Source organism: Podarcis melisellensis (assembly GCF_964234715.1).
Source record: "Podarcis melisellensis genome assembly, chromosome: Z".
Classification (NCBI taxonomy): Eukaryota; Metazoa; Chordata; class Lepidosauria; order Squamata; family Lacertidae; genus Podarcis; species Podarcis melisellensis.
The window spans coordinates 13,952,985-13,976,412 of record NC_138547.1 but is presented as its reverse complement, the minus strand read 5'-3'; the positions used below and the strand labels follow the sequence as shown (position 1 = coordinate 13,976,412).

At 43.4% G+C, this 23,428-nt stretch overlaps 1 protein-coding gene and 1 long non-coding RNA gene across 4 annotated transcripts in view; both read left to right on the top strand.

The window, feature by feature from the left end:
- The window catches only part of MED27 (mediator complex subunit 27), a 164,909-nt gene extending 147,996 nt beyond the window's left edge, over positions 1 to 16,913 (top strand). For 2 of the 3 annotated variants that reach the window (XM_081897196.1, XM_081897195.1), the window contains 2 exons: positions 11,278 to 11,355; positions 15,348 to 16,913. In XM_081897196.1, coding sequence (XP_081753322.1) covers positions 11,278 to 11,355; positions 15,348 to 15,482 — 213 coding nt within the window. In that variant the 3' untranslated portion in view covers positions 15,483 to 16,913. The remainder of the gene's footprint in view (positions 1 to 11,277; positions 11,356 to 15,347) is intronic. The other variant, XR_014164689.1, reaches the window with a different exon arrangement.
- LOC309361908 overlaps positions 1 to 18,999 on the top strand; it is a 212,947-nt gene extending 193,948 nt beyond the window's left edge. The window contains exon 2 of the long non-coding RNA XR_014164692.1: positions 18,603 to 18,999. This is a non-coding gene — a long non-coding RNA (uncharacterized lncRNA). The remainder of the gene's footprint in view (positions 1 to 18,602) is intronic.
- Positions 19,000 to 23,428: the final 4,429 nt, after the last annotated feature.

Below are 23,428 nucleotides of genomic sequence, written 5' to 3'. Positions count from 1 at the left end.
GCATTAAGAGGCAGAATAACACAGTAGTTAGTCTGTTACCCGAGAGACAAGTGAGAATTAACGGATTAAGCAAACCTTTCTCTCCCTTCTGAAAAATATATTCCTTGTGTCAGGTAGAGAGGAGTATAATGCAGAGCAACTTAGGACAAAATCATCCATGATAATCCTTCATCAATAATGCTTTAAACTAATTATAGCCCATGGAGTAGCTTTCATTCTTGCCATTAAATGGGTTTTTATGTTATAAATGGGTGCAGGCTGTAGGCTTGGCTCTCTTAATGCTTTAGGATTCCAACATTAGATAGTGTGTGTGTGTGTGTGTGTGCGCGCACATACACATACTCGTGTGTGTGCGCGCATGTGCGCGCGCACACACACACACACACACACACAAATTTATGAATGCTTTCTTTTTCAAATGCTTGATACAGAGGAATTAAAAAGCCAGTAGTAAGATGTAACTTGCCTCAGGTTCATTGTACACAGCCCCATTCACAGACCACATAAACCAATGTGCTTAAACTGAAGTCCTTCTAATCCCACAGTGGTCAATGGCATTGATGAATTGTAAAGATCTGGCTGTATTCAGCATTCTCATTCCGCTACTGCAAGAGCCCTTGCGCTAGCAGACGGCAGTTCAAAGGTTGCACAACAATGGAATCCAATGCAACAGTTGTGCTAATGGAACCTGGTTTCACATCTGGTTCTTGTTATGCTCTCCATTGCACATCAATATTTGTTAATTTACTGTTTTCCCCCTTGTGCAACAACATTCCATAAGTGCAATAATACCCCAAAGTCACTTTACATACAACTTTTTGTCTTTCTGGCTCTGTTTTTTATTCTGTAGCCTAGTGCCAGAATTAGGTGGCCCACCTCCTGTCACTGCCATTATATTACTACAAAAGCCTACTTAAACCTGTGGCCCTCCATGTTGTTGGACTACAGCTCCCATCAACACTGACTATTGGCCATGTTGGCTGGGCTTGATGGGAGTTGGGAGTCTGCGGGTGGGTTCCAAGCCTGTAGAATCCAAGGAGGCTATGGTCTCACACTCAGTATTGCCAAACAATGTTAGGATAAGTCAAGCATGCAAAGTCAAAGACCAGTCAGGATCAGGCATGAATCATTCTGAGTCTAAAATGTGGTCTAGAGGCAACATTAGAAAGTCCTGAGGTCAACAACAGAGAAGATCCAGTCTAGCAGTGTGAATCAAGAATTCTACTTTTTAGGGTCAGGAAGCTAAGGACCTGTGATGTTCCAGCAGCTGAAAAGCTCAACATGAAGACAAGGCCATTCCTAATTCCAGCTGAGAATGCTTTCCCATAAGGGGTTCTTTATTCCTGTCACATGCAAGTTTAGTCTTTCAGGTACACACTTTCATGTGGGCCTGAACATCTTTACTCTCAGATGTTGGCTGGGAGCTCATCAGCCCACATTCACCCCAAAGTCTCTCAAGAGGGTCCACCGGAGGCAGCTTTTGAGGGGTTCCTCCCCAGACTCAGGATCTCCAGGGCTGGTTGTGGAAGACCAGGGGTGCCAACTTGAATAAAATATTGGGGGGGGGGGAGGCAGGTAAGCCCCGCCCCACATAATCAATTGCATGATGTGGCACGCACACACCATATGAATGGCAATGCCCATCAACTTAGGGGGCAGTCCCCTCAAATATTTTATTTTATGTGCAAAAGCCCCTTTGCCCCTAGGAGTTGGCTCCTATGTGGAGGACCCTGCTCCCCCAAGTGTATGGTCAGCCAGAGGTCTGGTTCATCCTTTGAGGAGTTGGTGTCCGGATTGGACTGGGCAGGGAAGCCACATAAATATTTCCTTGACTGCAGGTGTGTGTGTGTACGGTTTCTATCCATCTCTGTGCTATCCTTCTTAAGCGTTCTCACTCCCAATAGCAATGCCATGTTTCCAGTGACTCCTTTATGTGGTAGCCCCTTGGAATATCACAACATTGATTTCCTTTGAATGGCAGGTTTTTCAGAGCCAGACTGTTTTTTACTCTCTCTTCAGTGGCAATAAAGCAGCATCTGGAGCTTGCAGAGCTACCTGCTCAATGTAGCTGCCAACATGTTAATTTCTTAGACAGCCACAGCACGGCCCTTTTGGGTTAAAGAGCAAAGGCCTCCGTCCTTCCCAATCCAGCCCTGTCATGTGGAGCTTAATTCGTCTTGACTTCTTTGTTTGCAAACTCTGCCTGTGTCAGCAAGACTTGTGCCTTCCCCTGATTAGTAGGATCCCCGAGTGTGTTTAATTTGATAGGAGAAGAGTGTTCCCAGAGGGCCCATTACAACTAAAATGTACAGGTATTTACAGAGGTTCCCCTGGAGATTTTCTTGAACTCCCTTTCTGGGGTGAATGAGCTTTTATGACCATCCAGCGAACCAGCAGGGTGAGTCTCAGAGAATAGAGCTTAAAAATACAGGGAGGAATCTCTGAAAGGGCAGAAACACAAAGAGCCGAGGAAAGGTTGGCACATCTCCACATTTTTCTGACATTTTAAACTCTGCAGGTGCAGAGACAGCGCCGATCTTTAACCTTTTTATTAGCTCCTCGCACATCTCCAGCTAGTAAGGAAAAGTAAGAGCTTTTTTATTTTCTTTTTATCATCATCATTGAGGGTCTTTGTTCCCACACTTTTTTCAAAGGCAGATTGTGAATTTTGCGGTATAAAAGCAAAACCCTAGAAGAACATCACATTCTCATTGTTATATCTATTTTGTTAAAATATATTTTAAAATAGGTATATATTTTTTAAAATGTGTTTCTGTCCATCCACCCCCCATTTCTCTAGCTGCTAGCACTTTGGTGTCTGGCCATGGTTTGGAGGTTGCTTGAAGGAATGCTTCTCCCCATAGGAGCCTACAAGTTGCTTCAGTTTGAGAGGGGAGGGCCCTGCTTAGAGTCTGTCATCAAGAAAAGCTTAATCTAATACAGTCATACCTTGGGTTGAAGTAGCTTTGGGATAAGTATTTTCGGGTTGTTCACTGTGGCGACCCAGAAGTAACAGAGCACATTACTTCCGCCTTTCACCGCTCGCGCATGCGCAGACGGGGCGAATCACGACCCGCAGGGACGCAGGTTGCGTTCGCTTCTGGATGCAAACAGGGCTCCGGAATGGATCCCGTATGCATCCAGTGGTACCACTGTAGGACCAGAACAATTTGTAGAAGACCCTCCTCAGTGATGGCCACAGAGTACCGTGTTCTGGTGAAAATCAGGAGGAAAGTATAAGCTTCCTGTTTCATGGAATATTTTCATCAGCAAATTATATCTTTATTCTGTTTTCTATTTTTACTCACCACTTTTGAATTACAGAACAAAAATAGTATATGAACACGAGAGTAATGATTGAGAAGAAATTGGTCAGGCCATAAGACTGAGAGAGGGTGAGAGCTTAGCAGATAAGATGGGATCTCTGGAGTGGAAGTAAATGGTATGCTGGTTAGAGTGTTGGACTAGGACCTGGGAGACCAGGGTTCAAATCCCCACTCAGACATGTAGCTTTATGGGTGATCTTGAGCCAGCCATCGTCTCTCAGCCTTCCTATTGCACAAGGCTGGTTGTCAGGATGCTATGGGTTTGGGAAGAGAGAGAGAGAGGGTTTGGGAAGAGAGAGAGAGAGCTTTTCTTTTTATCATCATCATTGAGGGTCTTTGTTCCCACACTTATTCTTGGAAAATAAGGCTGATGTTTCATTTATTTGTTTGCTTTTATTTGTTTTTATGCCACCCTTCAGCAAAGCTACCAGGGCAGTATACAAAGAAATAGTAGAACCTTTTCTTTTCTTTTCTACAATGAAATACAAAAATACAGACAAAACAGACCAGGAGCATAGAAATTCAGCAGAAGAAGTAAAACCTAACCAGCCACAATCAGCTGCAGCAGCATCTTTGCTTAAAATGCAGCATGGTTGGCACTAGGCAAACCTTCTTGGAAAAGGGAAATGGTTTTAAGGGTGCTTCAGTGCATAGTCAGAGGCTGCAGTCAAGCACTTCCCTTCAGGGTTACACACAGCAGCTGCTGGGTGCTATATGAATCACCCCTAGAAACAACATGGGAGGCAGCCCCCATTCTGCATGGTGGGATTAACACAAGTCCAGACATGCTTTGCACGAATGAGAATAAGCTTCTTACATCTTTCTCAACAACAGAGGGCTAAACATTGGATTATATAGAAAAACCATGCATTTAAATATAACCATTATTGTGCGTGGGTGTTTTGTTTGAGGAGGAGACCCAACAGTACATCATAGAATCTTTGCAAACTCCCTTATTTTTCATTATTTTTTTGTAATAACATAATTTATTAATTATTGTTTCCCTTCCCATCCCAAGAACTTGGGAGCAGGCTATGAATATAGTTTTAAAAATAAAGAAAAAGAATCAGGTAACATCATAATCAATAATTGTTTCCCAACCCAAGAATTTGGGATTGGTAACAATTGTTTGTTTGTTTCTATTTCAGTGTATGTATATTCATTAAAACCCACTGACTCCAATCCTGTCCACCAAAACATAGTTTAAATGAAGAATTTTCACACTGCTTCCAGAATACACCTAGCCTTGAGACTGGGCCAGGTCTCAATGTGACAGGAATCTCAAAGTAGAGGGGCTGCCGCCACAAGCCACCCTGGACCCCCTATGATCCTGGCCTGGTTTTGCATCTAGGTTGTCTCTCTAAAGTTTGCAGTCCTAAAGTATTGTTTTCCTCCAGTACAAGGGCACATAAGTATTGTAATATATGAAGATGTATTCCTGTCATTAATCTCTGTGAATAGGTGTGTGGAATGAATGCATGTATGAGTCAAGTACAGAATATTGACAGTATCTGCTCAAGGACAGGTGATGGGCAGCTCCAGGGTCAGCCTATTGAATTGGTATCCTGCATGGCTGAATTGTGAAATTGCAACAACTGGATTTTTTAAAATTTTCAAAGGTTGTTAACCAAAAGGTTGGTGGTTCAGGCCCATCCAGGGATGTCTGAGGGCAGAATTCATGTGTTGCAAGGCCCCACCCAGCTCTTCAATTCTGTGATTCTAATTTTTATTGATTGCAGCCAATGGCCATTACAATATAAACATAAAACACATACAGTAAGCCCACAACTTGCACTCAGTTTATTTACACGTTCACAACTTTACACAGGGAGTGTGTGGGGAGTAAATAAACGATGATGATGAGCCAGGGAAACCCTCCATTCTCTATTTATTTAATTATTTCCCATATCCTTACACCCAGTAAAATTTTCTCACTTACCAGGGTCTGGGAAGGTTGCAGAAGGGAAGCTCTCAGAGCTCTCTCACAATCTTCCCAGACCCCAGTTAGCAGCACTTCAGCACCATACAGGGGGGGCAGTTCTGGGGGTTCCTGACTTTGCATGATCTTGTGTTTGCCCATGAATCCCCACAACTGAACCCCCTCATAAGGGGCAGGCCCACTGTATATGTAAAACATAGGGTAGCAGTCATTGGCCCAGTAAGACAGGGAGAAATACTAAGAATACAAATAAGACAGGTTTCAAAACATTTAATTTAGTTTGGTGATTCTAAATTTAACTCAGAGCAGTGAACCGGATAGTAAACATAGGCATCAAATAAATAATATATATATGTGTGTTAAATTTTATGTCAGGTTGTTTTTAATGTTTAATTTTACCTGTATTTTTAAAATGAAAATTATATAATGTTTTATGTAAACAGAGTACTAGTTGCTTGTACTCTTTTTGTTTAAGCAGTATCTAAATGTTATTAAATAGGCATTGACTTGATACACACATGTGGTGGCAGTAGTCTCTGCAATCAGTTAGGTATTTCCTACGCTATCATGATTTTGGAATTTTATGAAACATGTATGCTTCTGAAATCTATTTCCAGCAAAGAAATGGAGACAAGCATGAACATCACACCATTTAAGAATCCCAGCTTAGTATTGTGTAAACCAGGAATCTTGGTTTACAAGAAGCAATGCTTACATGTTAAACAAAACATTATTCCACTATCAAATAAAGTCAATCCTTTTTAATCAGCCTATCACTGTAAATACCTTGCAGGAAAACCCCCTGCACCTGACCTTCTAAATCTTCTAAAACCTGCAGTTTCCAGCCAATTGTGTCAAAAAGAGCAAAGGTAATAGCCACTTATTTATTTCCCCATGATAGCCCATGGAGCAGCACAAAACTTCAGTTCTTCTGAATTGCAGTTCTGATTTGGACATGAGGCAGGCAGCTTCCAAAATATTCCAAGCTGAATTGAGCCAGGTTCCAAAGCGCCAGACTCAGTTCCAAATGGATTCTTGTGCGTTATGGATCTCTTAAAGGGGTTTTCTGCTTCCCAGAACTGCAGTAACCCCAAAATGTTCATCTTTTCAGCTCTCCTTCTCAGTAAAACTTAAATCCAAGGAAGAAGAAGTTTGGCTTAGATGGCAAAATAATGTTTAAAATGAACAGCAATTGTGGGACTATGCTAATAAGTGAAAGCAAAAAGTATTACAGGATGTCAGTCATATAACATCACAGATAAATGTTGGAGAGGAGAATGAAACCTCCCCATGGGACATATATACTAATGAAACCTTTGCAGTCTGGTTATTTTTTATCCTTTTGTCAGAGAAAATGTGTATTTGAAAGTTTTAATTTGAGGAGCACTGGTGTGAAGTTCCTACTCTAAGTCAGGTTGGGTTTTTTCCTCATCACTTTGCAGCACTCAACATCACACTGTTTGGTGCTACTTCTGTGGGGTTCAGGGTGTTCCCACCCCTTCCTCCTCTTTCTGTTTGGAGCCCACTTTGATCTGTGTTCGAAATGCTTTCTCTCCCCCCCCCCCCATTTGCTTCTGGTACCAATCACCTGCTTTTTCATTGAGAAAACATTATTAGTATTCCAGCAGTGCTGGGATGGCTTTTATCTCCCAGCGGAATCTCATTAGCTCTGCATTACAATAGGAACAGCATATGTCTGCTATGCCCAAGTAGCCAGTCAGTTTGAATTTGTTAATGGCAACACTTTATTTTTCCCCACAGCAAAGTTTTCCCCACATCTTCAATGCTAATAATACCCCCAAAAAGCAACTTTGTTGTGGAAGCGTTAAAAAGAAAAAAGAAAACACCACAAAATCAATTCGTTGGAGGTTGAAATGTAGCAGAAGGAGAGCTGTTGCTAACGGTTTGCTTTTATGTGTGCCTGTTACGTAACTAGGAATCTAAGCATGCTGCGTGAAGGGGAAAACTAGGGCATGATAGATAGCTTGCAAGTTAGAATGGGAATAAGCTAATTACTGGCAGTTGGAAGAAAGACAGTGTGCAATTATACTGTGGCTTTTTAAGACTTTTTATTGTGTGTGTCTGAATATACCAGCTTTTCTCAACCTGGTGCCCTTCAGGTGCTTTGAACTACAACTCCATCGTCTGGATCCATCCAAAGCACCTGGAGGGCACCAAGTTGTGGAAAGGGTAGCATACATGTTAGAGGTAGTATACATTTTGTGGATGAGGTGGGTCTTGTTGATCTTATCTAACTTCTGTAGCAAGGGAGGGAAACTTATGTAGGAAATGCTAAATCAGGAACTGAGCACAAGAGCCCTCTCCCTTCCCAGAGTTTCCAGAAACCGATATTCAGAAAGATTACTGCTTCCATCCATGGAGGCAGAGCATAGCCATCATTTCTACTGGCCACTAATGGCCTTCTCCATTGATTTGTCTAATCTTTTTTTTAAGGTCCTCTAGGTTGGTGGCCATCATTGCTTCCTGTAGGAGCGAGTTCCATAGTTTTAACTATGCACTCTGTGACTATGTCCTTTCTTTTATCTGTCCTGAATCTTCTATAGTTCAGCTTTATTGGGTGTCTACAAGTTCTAGTATTGTGAGAAAGGGAGAAAAACTTTTCTCTACCCACTTTCTCCATGCCATGCATAGTTTTATCAATTTGTTATGCAAGTTTCGTCCCAGTAAAACCATTAGGAGGGGGAATTGTCCAAGCCCAGTGGGTGGCTACCTCACCACCTCTGTTTCTTTAAGGTATCCATACCTCAGCTTTTGGGGTATAACCCTGACAAGGCAGTCACAACAATGAATAAATACAATACATTCTGGCATTGCAAACCTGCTCTCCCTCCTCTCCTATTTGCTTTGAGAGATTGGCGGTGACTTGCACCTATCCCTGCATGGCATCAAGTCCATCCTGATCGAGGCCAGGCCATAAGTGTTGTAGTGCAGTAGCAGTCGGTCATCCAAGATACTCCCGCCTCCCTTGCTAGCATATAGAGGGGTAGATGACACATCAAAGTAGAGACAGAAATCGCCTTTGCCACAGCATGATCACAGCATGGAGGAGAGACATATCTTAGCGGTAGAATATCTGCTGTGCATGCAGAAGGTCCCAGGTTCAATCCCCATTGGCATCTCCAGGTACGGCTGTGAACGTCCCCTGCCTGAAACCTTGGAGAGCTGCTCCCAGTCAATATCAGTATAGGCAGTACTAAGTAGACCAATGGTCTGATCAATACAAGGCAGCTTCCCTTTTAAATATATATGCATATATGCTTTTTATTAGTGTTCTTACTTAACAAACACACCCAAGAAATTAACAAAAATGATAAAATAATAACAACAAAAACAAAACATACATCCATAAATCCATACATTCTTACAAAAGAACTTATGCCGCCATGTTTTTAATTCCCAATTCCTTATCTTCCCTAGTAGACTTCCGTCTTCCTCAAAGCAGATCTGTCTTATCAGTTTAATAAACTGCTTCTAAGGCAGCTTCCCATGTTCCTTTTGTTTCTGGAAGAGGCCAAAGACCAGTGAGAAACAAAGCCCTCCTGGTGCAGTGAGTCAGGGCTTTTCTAGATACAGGAAAATAAAAAGGATAGGGAAATAATGGGACAAAGAAGATGCGTGTAGCAAAAGGAGGACCCAGTGATGAGTCCCAGCTTTGTGATGTAAAGGAACAAGGATCCACCCAGCCTCCTCAGAAGTCTGGGATTATTGGGACTCCCGGGATACTCAAGAGCTGTCCTTCCCACCTCAATAGGGAAAAGATCCCTTCCCTTCCATTGTGTGCATCTTGGCTTAGTTTTCTAAGACAAGGGGCAGAAACAAGATGCTTTTCTAAGACAAGCCTTTGGCCCTCCAGATGTTGTTGAACTACAGCTCCCATTATCCCTGGCCATTGGCCATGCTGAGCTTGATGGGCATTGTAGTCCAGCAACATATTTGACCTACACCAATATATGATAGTGCCTCTTTCTAGTCTGTAAGGCAGATTGAGTGTGTGTGTGTGTGTGTGTGTGTGTAAATCCATTGCTCTGGACTCTATTGCAGCTGGTGTCATTCACAACTGGCATGGAGCTGCCAACCTGCAACAGTGTTTCTCATGTCAGCTTGCAAGCAAAGTATTTTTTGAAGGAAATTACATGTCAACCAACTGAAACACCAGGCGACTGGTTTCCTCCTCCTGTTCTCTTGTTGCATTACATGGGCCAACAAGGATATCAACTTCATACCTTTGGCTTGTGTGTGTGTTTTAAGCAACAGCAATTGCTGGGTTTTTTTTAAAGAAACAGCAGCAATTCAGGGGGTTGTGGAGTGTAGGGAATGTGACAGAAGAGAACTTGCAAAAGCTGTAATGGTGGCAGAGCTGAGGATTTTCCTCTGTGGTGCTTTTCCCCGCTGCTTGTTAGTGATTCCACAAAGCGGCGCTGGGCTTCATTCATGGAGCCACAGCCAAGAGGGAATTAATCCCCTCTTCATTGCTGTCATAGCCTAAAACACAAAACCCTTGATGTAGCTGCTTTCTCAATATGCCATCGTGTGCTGCTTTCCCCTTAGTACTACTTAATTGTGCTAACAACAATATTGGAATCCCTCTGGTACTCCTAATTCTAGGAACTTCGTTGGGGGTATTTTAAATAAAAAAACTGAGTCATTAGTCCTGGGGACACAGATAGTTACATAGATTTTATGCCATGAGCTAGGTTAGGAGTGCATCTTTTTGAGCTTCCTTTCCTTTTTGTTTTTAAAATCGCAGCTGCGTATGAAAGTTTAAGAGCATTTGCTTTGCATGCAAAAAGTCCCAAGTTCCATCTCCAGCTTCTTAAGTTGGGCTAGAAAAGACCCCTGTCTAGAAAACCAGTGCCTGTTAATGCAGACCAGGGATGAGGCAGCTGTGGTCCTCCCAGGTGTTGCTTGGATTACAACTCACATCTTCCCAGATCATTGGCCATGGTGACTGAGGCTGATGGGAGGTTCCCCTTCCCTCTTGTAGATGGCACTAAGATAGATGGATCAAAGAGCAGGCTTTGTATAAGTCAGGTTGCTAGGTAACATTGGTTGATGCTGAAATGCCCAAGCCTTCCTGTGCATTTTGTATCTGACCTGCTGTAGCTTAGTTTAGGCTGTGAACTTGCCATATGGCTTTCTTTATCCCAATCCCACCTCCACATCTGTAACATGGGAATGATAATACTAGCTTATTGTATTGGGTTGGGTGGTTCTGAATGATTGCTGACCTTTTACATGAAGTGCCTCATGTATTTGAAATTTGCTTGTTTCTGAAAATTATTGTTTTCCCATGGCTTCTAGAGAGCATTCTACACCCAGGGATGGCACCTTCCTCTGATTTGGATTAGCCAGGATCCACACCAATCTCATTCTCTACAGAGGAAGGGACCATCCCACCCTCCAGGCCAGCCCTACCTATGACTGGAGGTCTCTTGGTAATCCAAAAGAGCACAGTTGATGGAGAGGGGTTGCTTCTTTTGTCCCCTTATGCCCCCTTGCCTTCTGTGTTTTTGATGTGCCTTGGTTCTCCATTCGTTGTTGCTTTCTAGTCTGTGTTACCTTTGATCATGTAGATATTTGTGTTCAAGGGGGTAGGGTTTCCCAGTTCCCCCTTCCAGCTGCAACCCCACATGCTACATCATCCTAAGTCTTTCTAGAAAATCCAGTGAACCTCAAGAATGACTTTTTGTGGGGGGGGGACCACTGGCTGTAGCAGAACGGTGGGGCACAGGAAAGCCCAATCCTGTGAACATTTATTATTCATTAATATTTTGAAATAATATCCCCTGTCCCACCACCAAGCTATTTGACACCAAAATATTTTGGATACCTGAAGTCATGCTCTACTTCATTGTGACCGCTTCTGTTAGACAAGTCAAGAGAAGGGCCAAGTGGAAGATACACGGAAGGAGTTGTACGTTGTCAAAATATCACTGACAAGTCTTCCTCTCTCCCTCCCTCCCTCCCTCTCCCCTTTCTTGTCACCTCCAGGTAACTGACCATGCTACTACTGCCTTGCTGCATTACCAGTTGCCTCAAATGCCGGATGTGGTGGTCAGGTCATTTATGGTAAGTTTGATACAAACTCTCTCAACTGGCATAACTTTGCAGTGTAGTTAATAATGGCATGTGGGGTTTTTATAAAAGTCTTGAAAGGCTGTTTTGGTCAAGGCAAGAGTCTGTATCACAAAAGGGAAGCAGCATTGTCTGTTGGTCATCCCCACCCAAGGATACTGTTGGAAGATTTTGGAAATCTGGACAGAGAGCATACTGGAAACTACAGCCATTGGTGTTTACCAGAGAATGTCTGAAAGTGTATTAGTGGAGCTGTTCAACAATATAATGGGGAGAAAAAACAAGGAGCACAAGCTAATCCTGGCTAGAGCAATTACAGAATGATGCCTTTTGCCCTTCAAAAAGTCCTAGTGTATCTGCTGAAGAATCCTACCCTGGATCCTGTGTTTTACAACAGCTGTCACCTCATTGTATTCATTTACAAGGCCCTTAACAACTTGGGTCCATGATACCTCGGAGACCACCTGAACCTTTATATCCCATGTAATCACTGAGGTATTTGGAGGAGCCACTGTTAGTGGTCCCTCATGGCTCGGATGCACCTTTCATATACACCAGGAGCCAGGCATTCAGTATTGTGAGCCCAAGTCTGTGGAACTCCCTCCCACTTGAGATCAGCAGGCCCCTTTCATGCTGAACTTCATAGGCTTGACAAAGGTTTAGTTATTCCAGCTGTGTTTATAGTTTTAACTTACTTTTACTTTGGTTCCTGTACACCTCTTAAGAGACCACTGTGATTAAGTGGTACACAAGATGTTGAAATAAATTAGTAACAACATATAATAAATGGCAAAACTCACTGAGCATCTGACTAGCGAAGTTCCATGTGAATGATGTGCCTCCCTCAGTGTGCCTTCCTTTGAAGCGTCCATTAACTGCCAGTGCACTTTTGATGAGCAGCAGCCAATCATGGCAACTCAGTTCCCCCGCTGCAGCACGCACCTGAAAATTAATGTGCAGAAACTGTGTGGGACACATTTGTCTGAGCCATAAGGTTTGCTGTATTGATTCACTAAAGCAGTTCTGATAACTTTTAACAAATCAACGTCAGGATGTTCACCCCAAGTGCCAATAGCAGTAGGCATTTCGCATATCAGGTGTGCAATCTAGTTGACAGGATGTGGTGAAGTCTTAATTGTCCAGACAAGAATGAAGGACTTCCTTTTTAACCTCCTTTTCCTTCCAGCACATGTTTTAAGCACACAGTTTGACCTGATTTTCCTTTTAAAAAAAAAGAATTTCAGTATGGTTAAATAATGATAACCAAGTCCAATGAAGCTGGTGTAATCAGCAATTGCCTTGTGCCCTTGTGTTCACTGCTGGCCCTGTCCTGACTTCTGCAGCCAGAGAAGGCCTTAAAGAAAGTTATTGATAGGCCACTATATACAAACAGAGAGAGAGAGAGAGAGAGAGATAGCACGTTGGATGAAGAGAGAAGGATTCGTTTCAATAAATGGAGCCAGCCCCTTCTTCAGAGAACAGTTTTCTCTTATTGACATAATTCAATAGGATTTCAGATGACAAGATTCATGAGCATCCTTCATAGCACAAATCAGTCTGTCTTGGAGGCTTTCTTTCTTCTTCTATAGCTGCATGTCTCCTTGAGCTTCAAATTAAGTTATATAACGTTGCTTCTTACTTAGGGCCATGGGGATGACCTACTTCGGGGGCAAAACCTTCCCCTGGAAACACCTTGCTCAGCATTTGATTTCCTTTGCCCTCCTCCTTCCTCACCTAGCTTGCTGTCTCCTAAGGCCTGAGGGCAGAATGTGTAGTTTTAAAAATACAGTCGAACCATTAAAAAAAAAAGCAGCTGAAGTAGAAAATGTTACTGCCTCCTTGACCTTGACCGTCCAACTTAAGGCCAGACTAGGTGGAGGAAGAGCACATCCTGTGCACATAGAAGAGAAGGTGGGGACTGGCTCTGTTGTTACTGTTTTCATAGAGGAGATATTTTGCATGCTTTTAATATTTACTGTTATAAACATTTTCTTGTTAGCAAACATTTGCATGATGAGTGTGGCACTCCTTGCCTGAAGAAGTAGAAGGAAAATAAACATTGCATAATTTAATTTGCTGAAATGTTTGGGATTTTTTTTCCCACACATGGCAGGCGGTTCTCATTAAACAAATGCTCCATCCTTGTCTAATGGAGAGCTGATTTAGAGATCTGCTGGCCAGATGTCTAGGGAATAGATGGAAAATCTGTGACACTTTGGGTGCTGCTGGACTTCCACCTTCCCTGACCCTGAAGCCAATGGGAATTGGGTTCCACATCTGGAAGGCCCCAGGCCTCCCCATGTTGGGTTTGCGGGACGAGGCTGTATTGCTGCAGAGTATCAGGTCTCCCATAATGGTGTCCCAGACTGAAATACAGGAAGCTGCTGAGTCACACCATTGGTCTGTCTAGTTCAGTATTGTCTATACTGACTGGCGGGGTCTCTCTAAGCCCTACCTGGAGATGCCATTGAGTATTGAATCTGGGACATTCTCCATGCAAAGCAGATGATCTAATACCAAGTTATGGCCTTTCCCTATATACTCTGCAGTCTAGAATATATTATTTGTATGAATAAAAGTTTATTTTTAATAATCTCTTGGCTTTTGTTTTTGTCTGTCCTTTCAAGGGGCCACTGTATGTATCTTCATTTTCCATAAGTAGATGCAACTAAAATTCAGTCTGCCCACCTGCAAGTAGGCATTTGGGGTCAATATAGTAAAAAGTATCTCTGTAGAGATAAGGCTATGAACCCGATGCTTTGCATACAGAAGGGCCTTTGTTATCCAGCATAACCAGCTGAAAGTGCAGAAAATACTCCTGCCTAAAACATAGGGGGTGGGGGCGCAGCTGCCAGTTTTTGTCGGCCAATCTTCCTACCCTGGTGCTGTTGGACTCCAATTCCCATCAGCCCTGGCCAGTATCACCAATGCTCAGGGATGATGGGAGTTGTAGTCAAACAACATTCGGAGGGCTGCAGGTTCCCTGTGACAATAGTGAAACATACAGACCGGTAATGTGATTCAGCGTTAGGCAGCTTCATGTGTTTCTGTTCCCATCTCTGCCCTGGGAGTTGTAGAAACTGGTGTGCTTTTTATCACTGCAGCTAAAATGGACCCGATCATATTTATTTATTAAATTTATTATATCCTGCTTTTCCTCCCCAAGGATCCCAGGGTGGCAAATACATGAGTGATAAACAGTTTAATAATCTAAAAACACCTCCAATACAGAAACAGACTGGGAAATACCTCTGTTTAAAATGGTTGTTGAAAGAGGATGGTTTTCATTAGGCACCAAAGACAACAGAGATGGCATATATCATATTATATATTTTCCCAACATAAGCAGCGCTGCCAAACAGACCTGCCCTAAAATTGGCCACTCTTTCTGCTTTCCTAGATTCCTGCCTAGTCATGGCCTTCTTTTTGAACAAGATTTAAATCCATGTTGGCCATGAACAAAATATATCTGCATATATTCTTGCTGAGACTTAAGGCACATGTTTGAAAGGATAGCTGTGAAACTGGTTTTCAAAATGTTTCTGTATGATTTCACGTTTGTGAAGCATGTGGCTCTTGGATAGATGACGTTTGAATGCAAAAGGCAGACTCTAGCATCTCATAATGAAAAGGTCACTTTTTATGAGCTGAATGGTCAAACTGAATTTGATTTTGGTCTAGCTGCAAGGAAGTCCAGGCTGTCCATGGTGACCCTTTAGTTACAAATACCTGCTTGTCACTGCAGGAATTTCTGTTTATGTTGTTGCTTATTGAGAGAGGACAGGCATTCCAATAAAGTATACTATCAGCTATACTGTGACCTTGTGGGTTTTTGGTATACTTCCTTCTAAAGTCTGCCTCTCTCTGGGCTCAAGCCAAGATACATTTCCCATCCTCTGCATCATTGGTCTTGACAGAAGTGATGACATTGGGAGTGTCCGTATTAAGTTTCCTCCCTTCTTTCTTTTTCTTTCCGACTTTTTAAGACCTGGTTAAGAAGTTACATAAAGCTGTTCCAGGCTCCATGCCAGCGCTGCGGAAGGTTTCTGCAAGATGGTCTACCACCCACATGGCGGGACTTTCGGACACTGGAGGCGTTCCATGACACCTGTAGGCAGTAGCACAACCTGGAGGCTGACAGAAGTCTGTGGAGGAAACAGACTCAGAAGTTGGGTCCCAAGAAACACCTCTTTACTGTTTTTCCAAATATCTGTATGAACAACTTGCAACTTAATTTGTACAAATTCAGCTTTATGCACTTGGCTGAGGGGGGGAATGTAAAAATAAACACAGGGTAGATGTTGGGGGCTGGAGGAGTTGGCAGTCTCACCCATCATTACACTCATCTTACAGGAGCATTTAGAGGTGCAGAGAGATGGTCTTTGTAGTGGCCTAAATTATTGGCAAATAATTTAGAATTTTGATTTCCTGTCTCATATTTATTTTGGTTTCAGACACAGCAGACTTTTTGTTATTTGTTGAATTTCTATAGTTTCCGATTTATGACATGTAACTTTAAATTTGTTTCCTAATTTTTATAGAACCGGTTGGTTTATGGTGCTGTTCTAATTTTTTCATTGCAATATGTAAAGATGTTGCTGTTTGTTTATGTTGTTTACATATCTTATTCTTTTCTGCCATACTGCTGCTTTCATAGAACCACGCATCATTTATTCTGGTAAATCTATATCTGCAATAGGTTCAAAATGTTCTGAGATGGTTGTGAAGATGGCTTCAACAGCTAATTGGCTGGTTAGTAATGTAGTGTCAAAATGCCATGATTGTGTGGTTTCATGCATGTTTAAAATAGGAATACTAGACTAGACTGGAGAAGGATCAGGTCACCAGGAAGGTGCCGATTTTTGCTTCTTGAATTTAAGTGGAGATAAGTATATAAACCTCCTGCCCCCCATGCCTTTGTGAGTAGGAACCAGAATCCTTTTCTTTCTCCTGCTGTTCTTGTGAGAAGCACAGGCTTTAAACAGAGCCTCTCCTCCTGCCTCAGGAGAGCCTCCGACCCCAGTCCCAGAAAGCTCTGCTTCTCCTTTGCTCTGGTCCGGCCAGCCGCTTTTAAAGACTGATGTTTTAATGTATTTTTAATCTTTTATTGGAAGCCACCCAGAGTGGCTGGGGAAACCCAGCCAGATGGGTTGGGTAGAAATAAATTATTATTATTATATTATTATTATTAAACCACTGTACATCAATCAAATCATATTTCTTAAGAAATTTTTAAAGAAAATAAGTTTTTGATTTTGTTTTCTTAACAGTTATTCATAATTGTGTAGATCTGTCCCAATCAGGATCAGCAGCCCAGTTCAGGTCTCTAACTAGGATTGATTAATCCACCTTCTGCAAAAATTTGAAACTGTTTTAAGTGTGGAGGTCAAAATTAGCTGAATTTTATTTGGGGCATACATTGAAGCTAATGTGAAAGTTAGAGGATCTGCATTCCCTTTAAGAAAAATAAAACAGTGCTCTGTTTCTCTTTTAATTTGTTTGCAGAAAAAGGGAAAAGATTTTGAAATAAAATCTGAAATCCATCTTCTCTTAATTTGGTTGCCCAACCATTTAGAATTCAGGATAAAAACTTTTACAGGTTCAGACATATAAAAATATGTACCTGAAAATGAAATACATTCTGCATCACTACATAAATAAATATCAAAATTAAACATATAGTAAAAAGATTACCCAACTCCAGATGACAAGCTCATAAATATCTCTTCCAATATACTTGTGTCCCACCAAGGTTCCAAACATGCTAGGAATTAAAAACAGAGAACATTAACAATGAACAATAGATAAATTAAAGCAGAATTCCATCATAATCATAGAATTCTGTAACACTTATTATAAGTTATTACTTATTATAAGTTAAGCCCCCCTTTTCTCTGACAGTTTTCATAAATTTGTAATGAAAATTTTGTGAAGACAATGTCACGAGAAAATGCTGCAATTTTTTTGGTTTAGGAACTAGCGTGCAATAAGCTCTTTTTGTGTTAGAGCAGACATGTCTCATGGGTCAGTTGCAATCGACCGGTCGATCATGGGATGGATTTTGGTCAATCGCACCATGGCTCATAGGAATTGAAAGAGACAATGCCAGCCGGGAGGGCATCACGCAGGGAAGGAGCCCATGCCACCCTCGTCCCCTCCGCCCCTTGCCCTCTGCCATGGCCACTGAGCGCCCTAACGCTTGCTTGACTGTGGCTGGAGTGACTCCACATGGCCGGTCAAGCCTTGGCTTAGCTGGGCTTGCTCACCGCCGCAGCAGGTGCTCTGGCTGGCGCTGGCGCTGGCGCTGCCTCTGCCTGCACGCGGCCACCGAAAGCACCTCCTTCCTGCTCCAGGTGCTACTGATTTTCCATGCCGGCAAGCAGGTGCTTCGGTGCTCCCTTCTCCACTCCACTGCTCTCTCCACGCCCCGTTCTGGCTGCTGGCTTTGCCTGACGCCCATCCAGCTGGCCAGCCCAAGAAAGGCGCAAGGCACCTGCCTCTGCCCTCAGAAAGCCACAGCCCCGGGCAGGGAGGTGGGGGACGGCAATGAGGCAGGGAGTTGTGGGAAGGGCGATGCACAGAGAGAAACAACAATGCCCCTCCTCCCTCTCCCTCCTCTTGCTGGTGTTCATGGAAAGAAAAGGCCGGGTCCCCCACCCCTCCGCTCTCCCACCTAGTTCCTCTGGAACTGATCTAAATCTTTAATTCTGGTGTCTCCCCCTATTTCCCCGATCATTCACACAGTCAGATCATCCACACAGTCAGATATCATAGAAGAGTTTGGATTTTTTTCTGAGTTTTTCACACACAGTCCCATAGTTTCGTTTGCAATTATTTCTATTGTTTGTGTCTACTGGATATTTTTTCTAGTTGATTTTAATAGTGTCTTGATTTTAATAGTGTCAAAGGCTTTTTGCCACTCTGCAAGTAAGGCAGTATGTAGATTTAGTATGTTGACATTAGTGCCTCCACACTGTTGGAGAAGCAACATCTCCTAGTACAGGTTTCCTTCGCTTGGCAGCCATTTTGTGTACAGTGGTACTTCGGGTTACATATACTTCAGGTTACACACTCCGCTAACCCAGAAATAGTGCTTCAGGTTAAGAACTTTGCTTCAGGATAAGAACAGAAATTGGGCTCCGGCGGCGCAGCAGCAGCAGGAGGCTCCATTAGCTAAAGTGGTTAAGAACAGTTTCAGGTTTAGAACAGACTTCCGGAACGAATTAAGTACTTAACCCGAGGTACCACTGTACTTCATTCCCACTCTGTTTTTATTTCTAAGATTGTAACAAGCCAGAAAATGAAGACTCACAGTTCTGGGGGATGTTGTTTGCTGCTTCCTTTTGCAAGATCAAATATATCTTTAGAAATATTTAAAGTTTAGTTTAATCCATTGAAATCAGTTGTAAAGACTTTGTAGGGTCAGAGCTGTTGCTTCAAGGTGCTTTTTGGCTCATGTATGACCCGCCATGATGATACTGTTTGTGGTAATGATCTAAAGCTTTGAGCTTTCAGGACTGAAACTTTGGGATCAATCACTGTCATCATGATTTCCAGATGCCTGCACAGATGGACTGTGTAGGTTTTGTCAATAAATTACTCATATTTTTATGTGAATTAAAGTTGGCTTTCAACTTCTGTTTTGGCTTCTGTTTTCCTTTTTGCCTGTTGCCCTCTTTGAAGAGGGTCATGGCAGGGGTGCCAACTCATGCAGGCTGAGCCCTTGGGGGCAGTGTTTTTTTTGGGATGGGGCCCGGCCCCTCCAATGTCCCAAAAAATCAGGGGGCAGATGAGGTTGAAAATGGAGCTGATAACACACATCTTCAGTGGCTGGCTCCTCATCCTCCTTCTGGGGGGATCAAAGCAACCCCCCACCAGTGGCGGCAGCAGGGGGAGGAGGATGTGCTGACCAGGGGGGCAGCAGATCGATCCTCCAAAGAAAGCATTGCCAGCTGCCACTGCCATAGTATGCTCCTTGGAGGGCGGATCTGCTACCTCCTCAGCAGCCCATGCCATCTCTACAGCAGCCTCTTAGCAAGTAGGAAATGTCTTCAGGGAATGGTCAGGGTGGTTGCAGGGAGGTTGGTGTTCCATTTCACAGGAATTCAGGTGTCATTTTTGAAACGGAAAGCTGCTCTCCTTGACTTACAATCCAGATGTGGGAACCCTCTCAAAGCCCTGTTGGCAGAGATAGGTAAATTTTAATTGGAACCCCTTCCCGTTGCAGTGAGAGGCTCCAGCAAGGAATCTTCCTGCCTTTCAGATTTCATCCTGAGAGATTCTAGCTTCCAACCTTTTCAATTCATTCTGTTTAACTAGATCAAAAGCCCAGGCATGCAACGCTCGAGGCATAATAAAAGTACAAGGTGGGGGCAGCAAGCAAAGGTTATTGGAAAAAAATCGTTCCAAGCAGCCCTTGCCAAAAAGTGTTGCTTTTTCTTTTTTAAGGAAACGAACGAAGAGAAACTACACATCTTAATAATATGTATCCACCGAGAAACAGTTGGCCTTCTGCCATCACTGGCTATTTAGAGGAGGTCAGCCCATTTTTCACATTCCCGTTTCATTAAAGCATGGAAAGCGTGGACCTTGCCATTGCCTACCTAGTAAACCATGGCTTGGCAAACCAAGAGTTCACAAAGTGCCACAGTGAACCCCCTCTGTGACAGTTGAGACAAAAGACAAATGAAACCACACCAAAGCGGAAGGCTTGCACTTTGCTCTTGAGCATTGAGCTTAGCTGCCACATCTCTTCTGAAATGGTGTCTGATTGGGGGTGACTTTGTGGGGACCAGTCCAGGGACAGGGAAATGGGTGCGTAATGCTTTCCTTGCAACTTCCCTCCCCACCTTGGGATTCCAGGCAAAAGGGTGTGTGGAGCATTAACCTGGGGGCACTCACAAGAATCATAGCCCAGTGATATAGCATCAGCATTGCATGGCGAAGGACCCATGTTCAATCCTCAGCATCTCCTGGTATGGTTTTGAATGCCCCCTGCTTGAAGCCATGGAAAGCCGCTGCTAGTCATTATAGACCAGCAGTGTACCCCCTCCCTGTTTGGCCAAATCACACCCATCTGCTCTGCAGGTGGGTCAGGTAAAGATGAGGTAGGGTCAAAGGGAATTTGCAGGCACTGCTTATCAGCTGGTCAGTGCATCTGAAAAGCCCCTAGAATTCAGAGGTGACTAACCTAAGACCCTCCAGACATTGGGATTCCCAACTCCCATCACCCATGACCTTTGGCCATGCTATCTGGGGTGGTACAAATTGGGAGTCTTAAGTAACACCTGGAGAGCCACAGATCAGCAGCTCTTGGGGTAGGTGGACAATAGTTTGACTCCATGCAAGGCAGTTTCCTGTGCTCCTATATGACTCCTGTGTGTCCTGTGTTGGGGGCTGTGCTATTTCCATTATATGATAAGGGGGAAACCTGTTAAAGTTTACCCAGATACTATCACAGTAAAGCTCCCCCATCTGTTCAATGTTGGCTCTACTAGTCTGAACACAGGCATAAAATTGATTTTCAGTAGGTCCCCATTAAAGGAAGAAATATTTTGGTTTTGTAGACCTTGCAGATATCACAAGTTGCAAAACGCCTTTTTAAGGAAGCAACTTAATTAACTTAAGACAGGGGTGGTTTGTTTGTTTTTGCAAGCTAGGAACCCTCAGCAGGTATACATATTTCTGCTCCTTTCCCACCTTTTCCCCCCAGCAAGTCTGAGAGTTCCTTTGCTCGCTCACACACACCACAAACCACTTTAATTTCTCTGCTGATATTGGACAAATGTAACAGGCTGGCTTTTTAATTTTCTGCTTTCAGGTCTCCCTTCACCCCTCATGCATTTTTCATACTGACTTTCCGCTCCTTCCCTGCCTGCCCTGTGAACAATATCGATTGGCTGATTAAGCCATCAAGCCACGGCAAACAACTTTTAATTTTCTAACCGGAGGCCTTTAAGTTTGTACTTGTATAGTTGCTGCCCTTTTGGTGTTTTCCATTTGAGCCAAAAAAACAACAACCCCACCCCAAAAACCTAGAAGTCTGAGGATCAACAGAATGCAGAAGTGATAGCGTGCATGATAGAAGTATATAAAATGCATGGATAGAGAGAAGTTTTGGCCCCTCATAATATTTGAACTGGGGGATATCCAATGAAACTGAATGTTGGAAGATGTGATTCTATGAAAGTGCTTCATAACACAATTCAGAATTAAACCATGTCATTTGTTCCCACAAGGGACAGTGATACTAACCAACTTGTGAGACTTTAAAAGAGGATTGGACAAATCCATGGAAAGTAAGGCTAGCAATGACACATGGATACGTTCTCCCTCCATGATCAAAGGCAGTATGCCTCTAAATCATGGGTTGGCAAACTAAGGTATATGGGCCAAATCAGGCCCAATTGCCTTCTGGATCCAGCCCTTGGACTGCCCAGGAATCACCGTGTGGATCGCCAGCACACATGTTCTTTCTTTCTCCCTCTCCCTCTCTCTCATCTCCCTCTCCGTCACACAGCGGCGGCAGCAGCGCCTACTCCCTGCCTTCTCCTGGCTTCTCGCAGCCCTGCCTAGAGGAGGAAGGGGGCTGGGCTTTGCTGAGCTGCGGTTGGCCGAGTGCAATTTTAAGCCAGCCCTTTTGCACTGCTCATCATCCCTCCGCCGCCGCCATCCCCTGCCGCTTGCAAGACACAGGTAAGCAGCCACCGGGGCTCATGGTGCTCTTGATTTTTTTTTTTCAAAATACAGTCTGGCCCCCACAAGGTCTGAGGGACAGTGGACCAGTCCCCTGCTGAAAAGGTTTGCTGAGCCCTGCTCTAAATACTACCAGTTGCCACCAGTCACAAAGGGGAGAGTTGCTGTTGCGCTTGAGTCCTTCTTGCCAGCTTATCTTTGGGGCACCTGGTATGCCACTGAGAGAACAAGGTGCTGGACTAGATGGGCCACTGGCCAGAGCCATCAGCCACATTATTATCTTCTTCTTCCACTGTTGGAGGCAGTATGCCTCTAAATGCCTGTTTGATGGGAACCACGGGGGGGCAGAGTGCTGTGCACTCAGGTCCTGCTTGTGGGCTTCCCATAATGGGCTTGACCACCATAAGAACAGGATACTGGACTTGATGAACCACTGACCTAATCTGGCAGGCTCTTATGTTCTTTACTTCTTTATTTATAAAAATGATTATATACTGCCCACTCATATAGAATATAGAGGCAGTGTGCTGCAATATACACAAATAGAATGAAACGTAAGAGAGTCTAAAGCTTTGAAAATAATTGTTTAAGCTAAGTGACTGTCGTATCTTGTTTCCTGCTAAGCAGCTAAATACAGTGGAACCTCAGGTTTCAAGCGTCTCGGAATCTGAACAATTTGGAACCTGAATGCTGGAAACCTGGAAGTAACTGTTTCCATTTTCGAACGCACCTCAAAAGTTGAATGGCTTCCGAGGCTCGTTTCTCCATTTTTTAAAAAGGAATTTGCTGACCGGCCTCAGTTGTCGAATGTTTCGGAAGTCGAACGGTCTTCCGGAACGGATTACGTTCAAAAACCGAGGTCCCACTATAGATCTAACCTGATACATGAAATCGGGCCTCACTTTAGAGCTGGCACCTTACCTGAGGTACTTTGCTAGAAGCCAGGTTCCTTGATCAGAGTGGAAATAAAAGGGAAGGCAACCAGGAAAATATCCAAAGTGATGTGGGCTCTTAAGCCTTTTGTCGCAACAAAGATCCAGCCTCTCTAAAGGTACAGAAAGGAGAACCCCAGACAAAGTGTGCTCTGCCTTTTAAAGGTTTGCATTTCCTGCAAAAACGGCAAGAAATCCCACCTCAGAGAAATCAGGGACACGTACGAAAACGTCATGGATACATCACCAATCTGGGGTGTACAGTAGGTCAGTCAGGTCAAAATTATAATGTGTCAATCAGGGCAGTTATGGACTGCAGGTCTTACACTTTTCCAGGTAGAATTTACATGAGCCATTGACTTTCAGAACAATTTCTGCAAGTTGCGTTCAGAAGACATTGTGAACAACCAACAAGATGGGTACAACCTATTCATCGGACC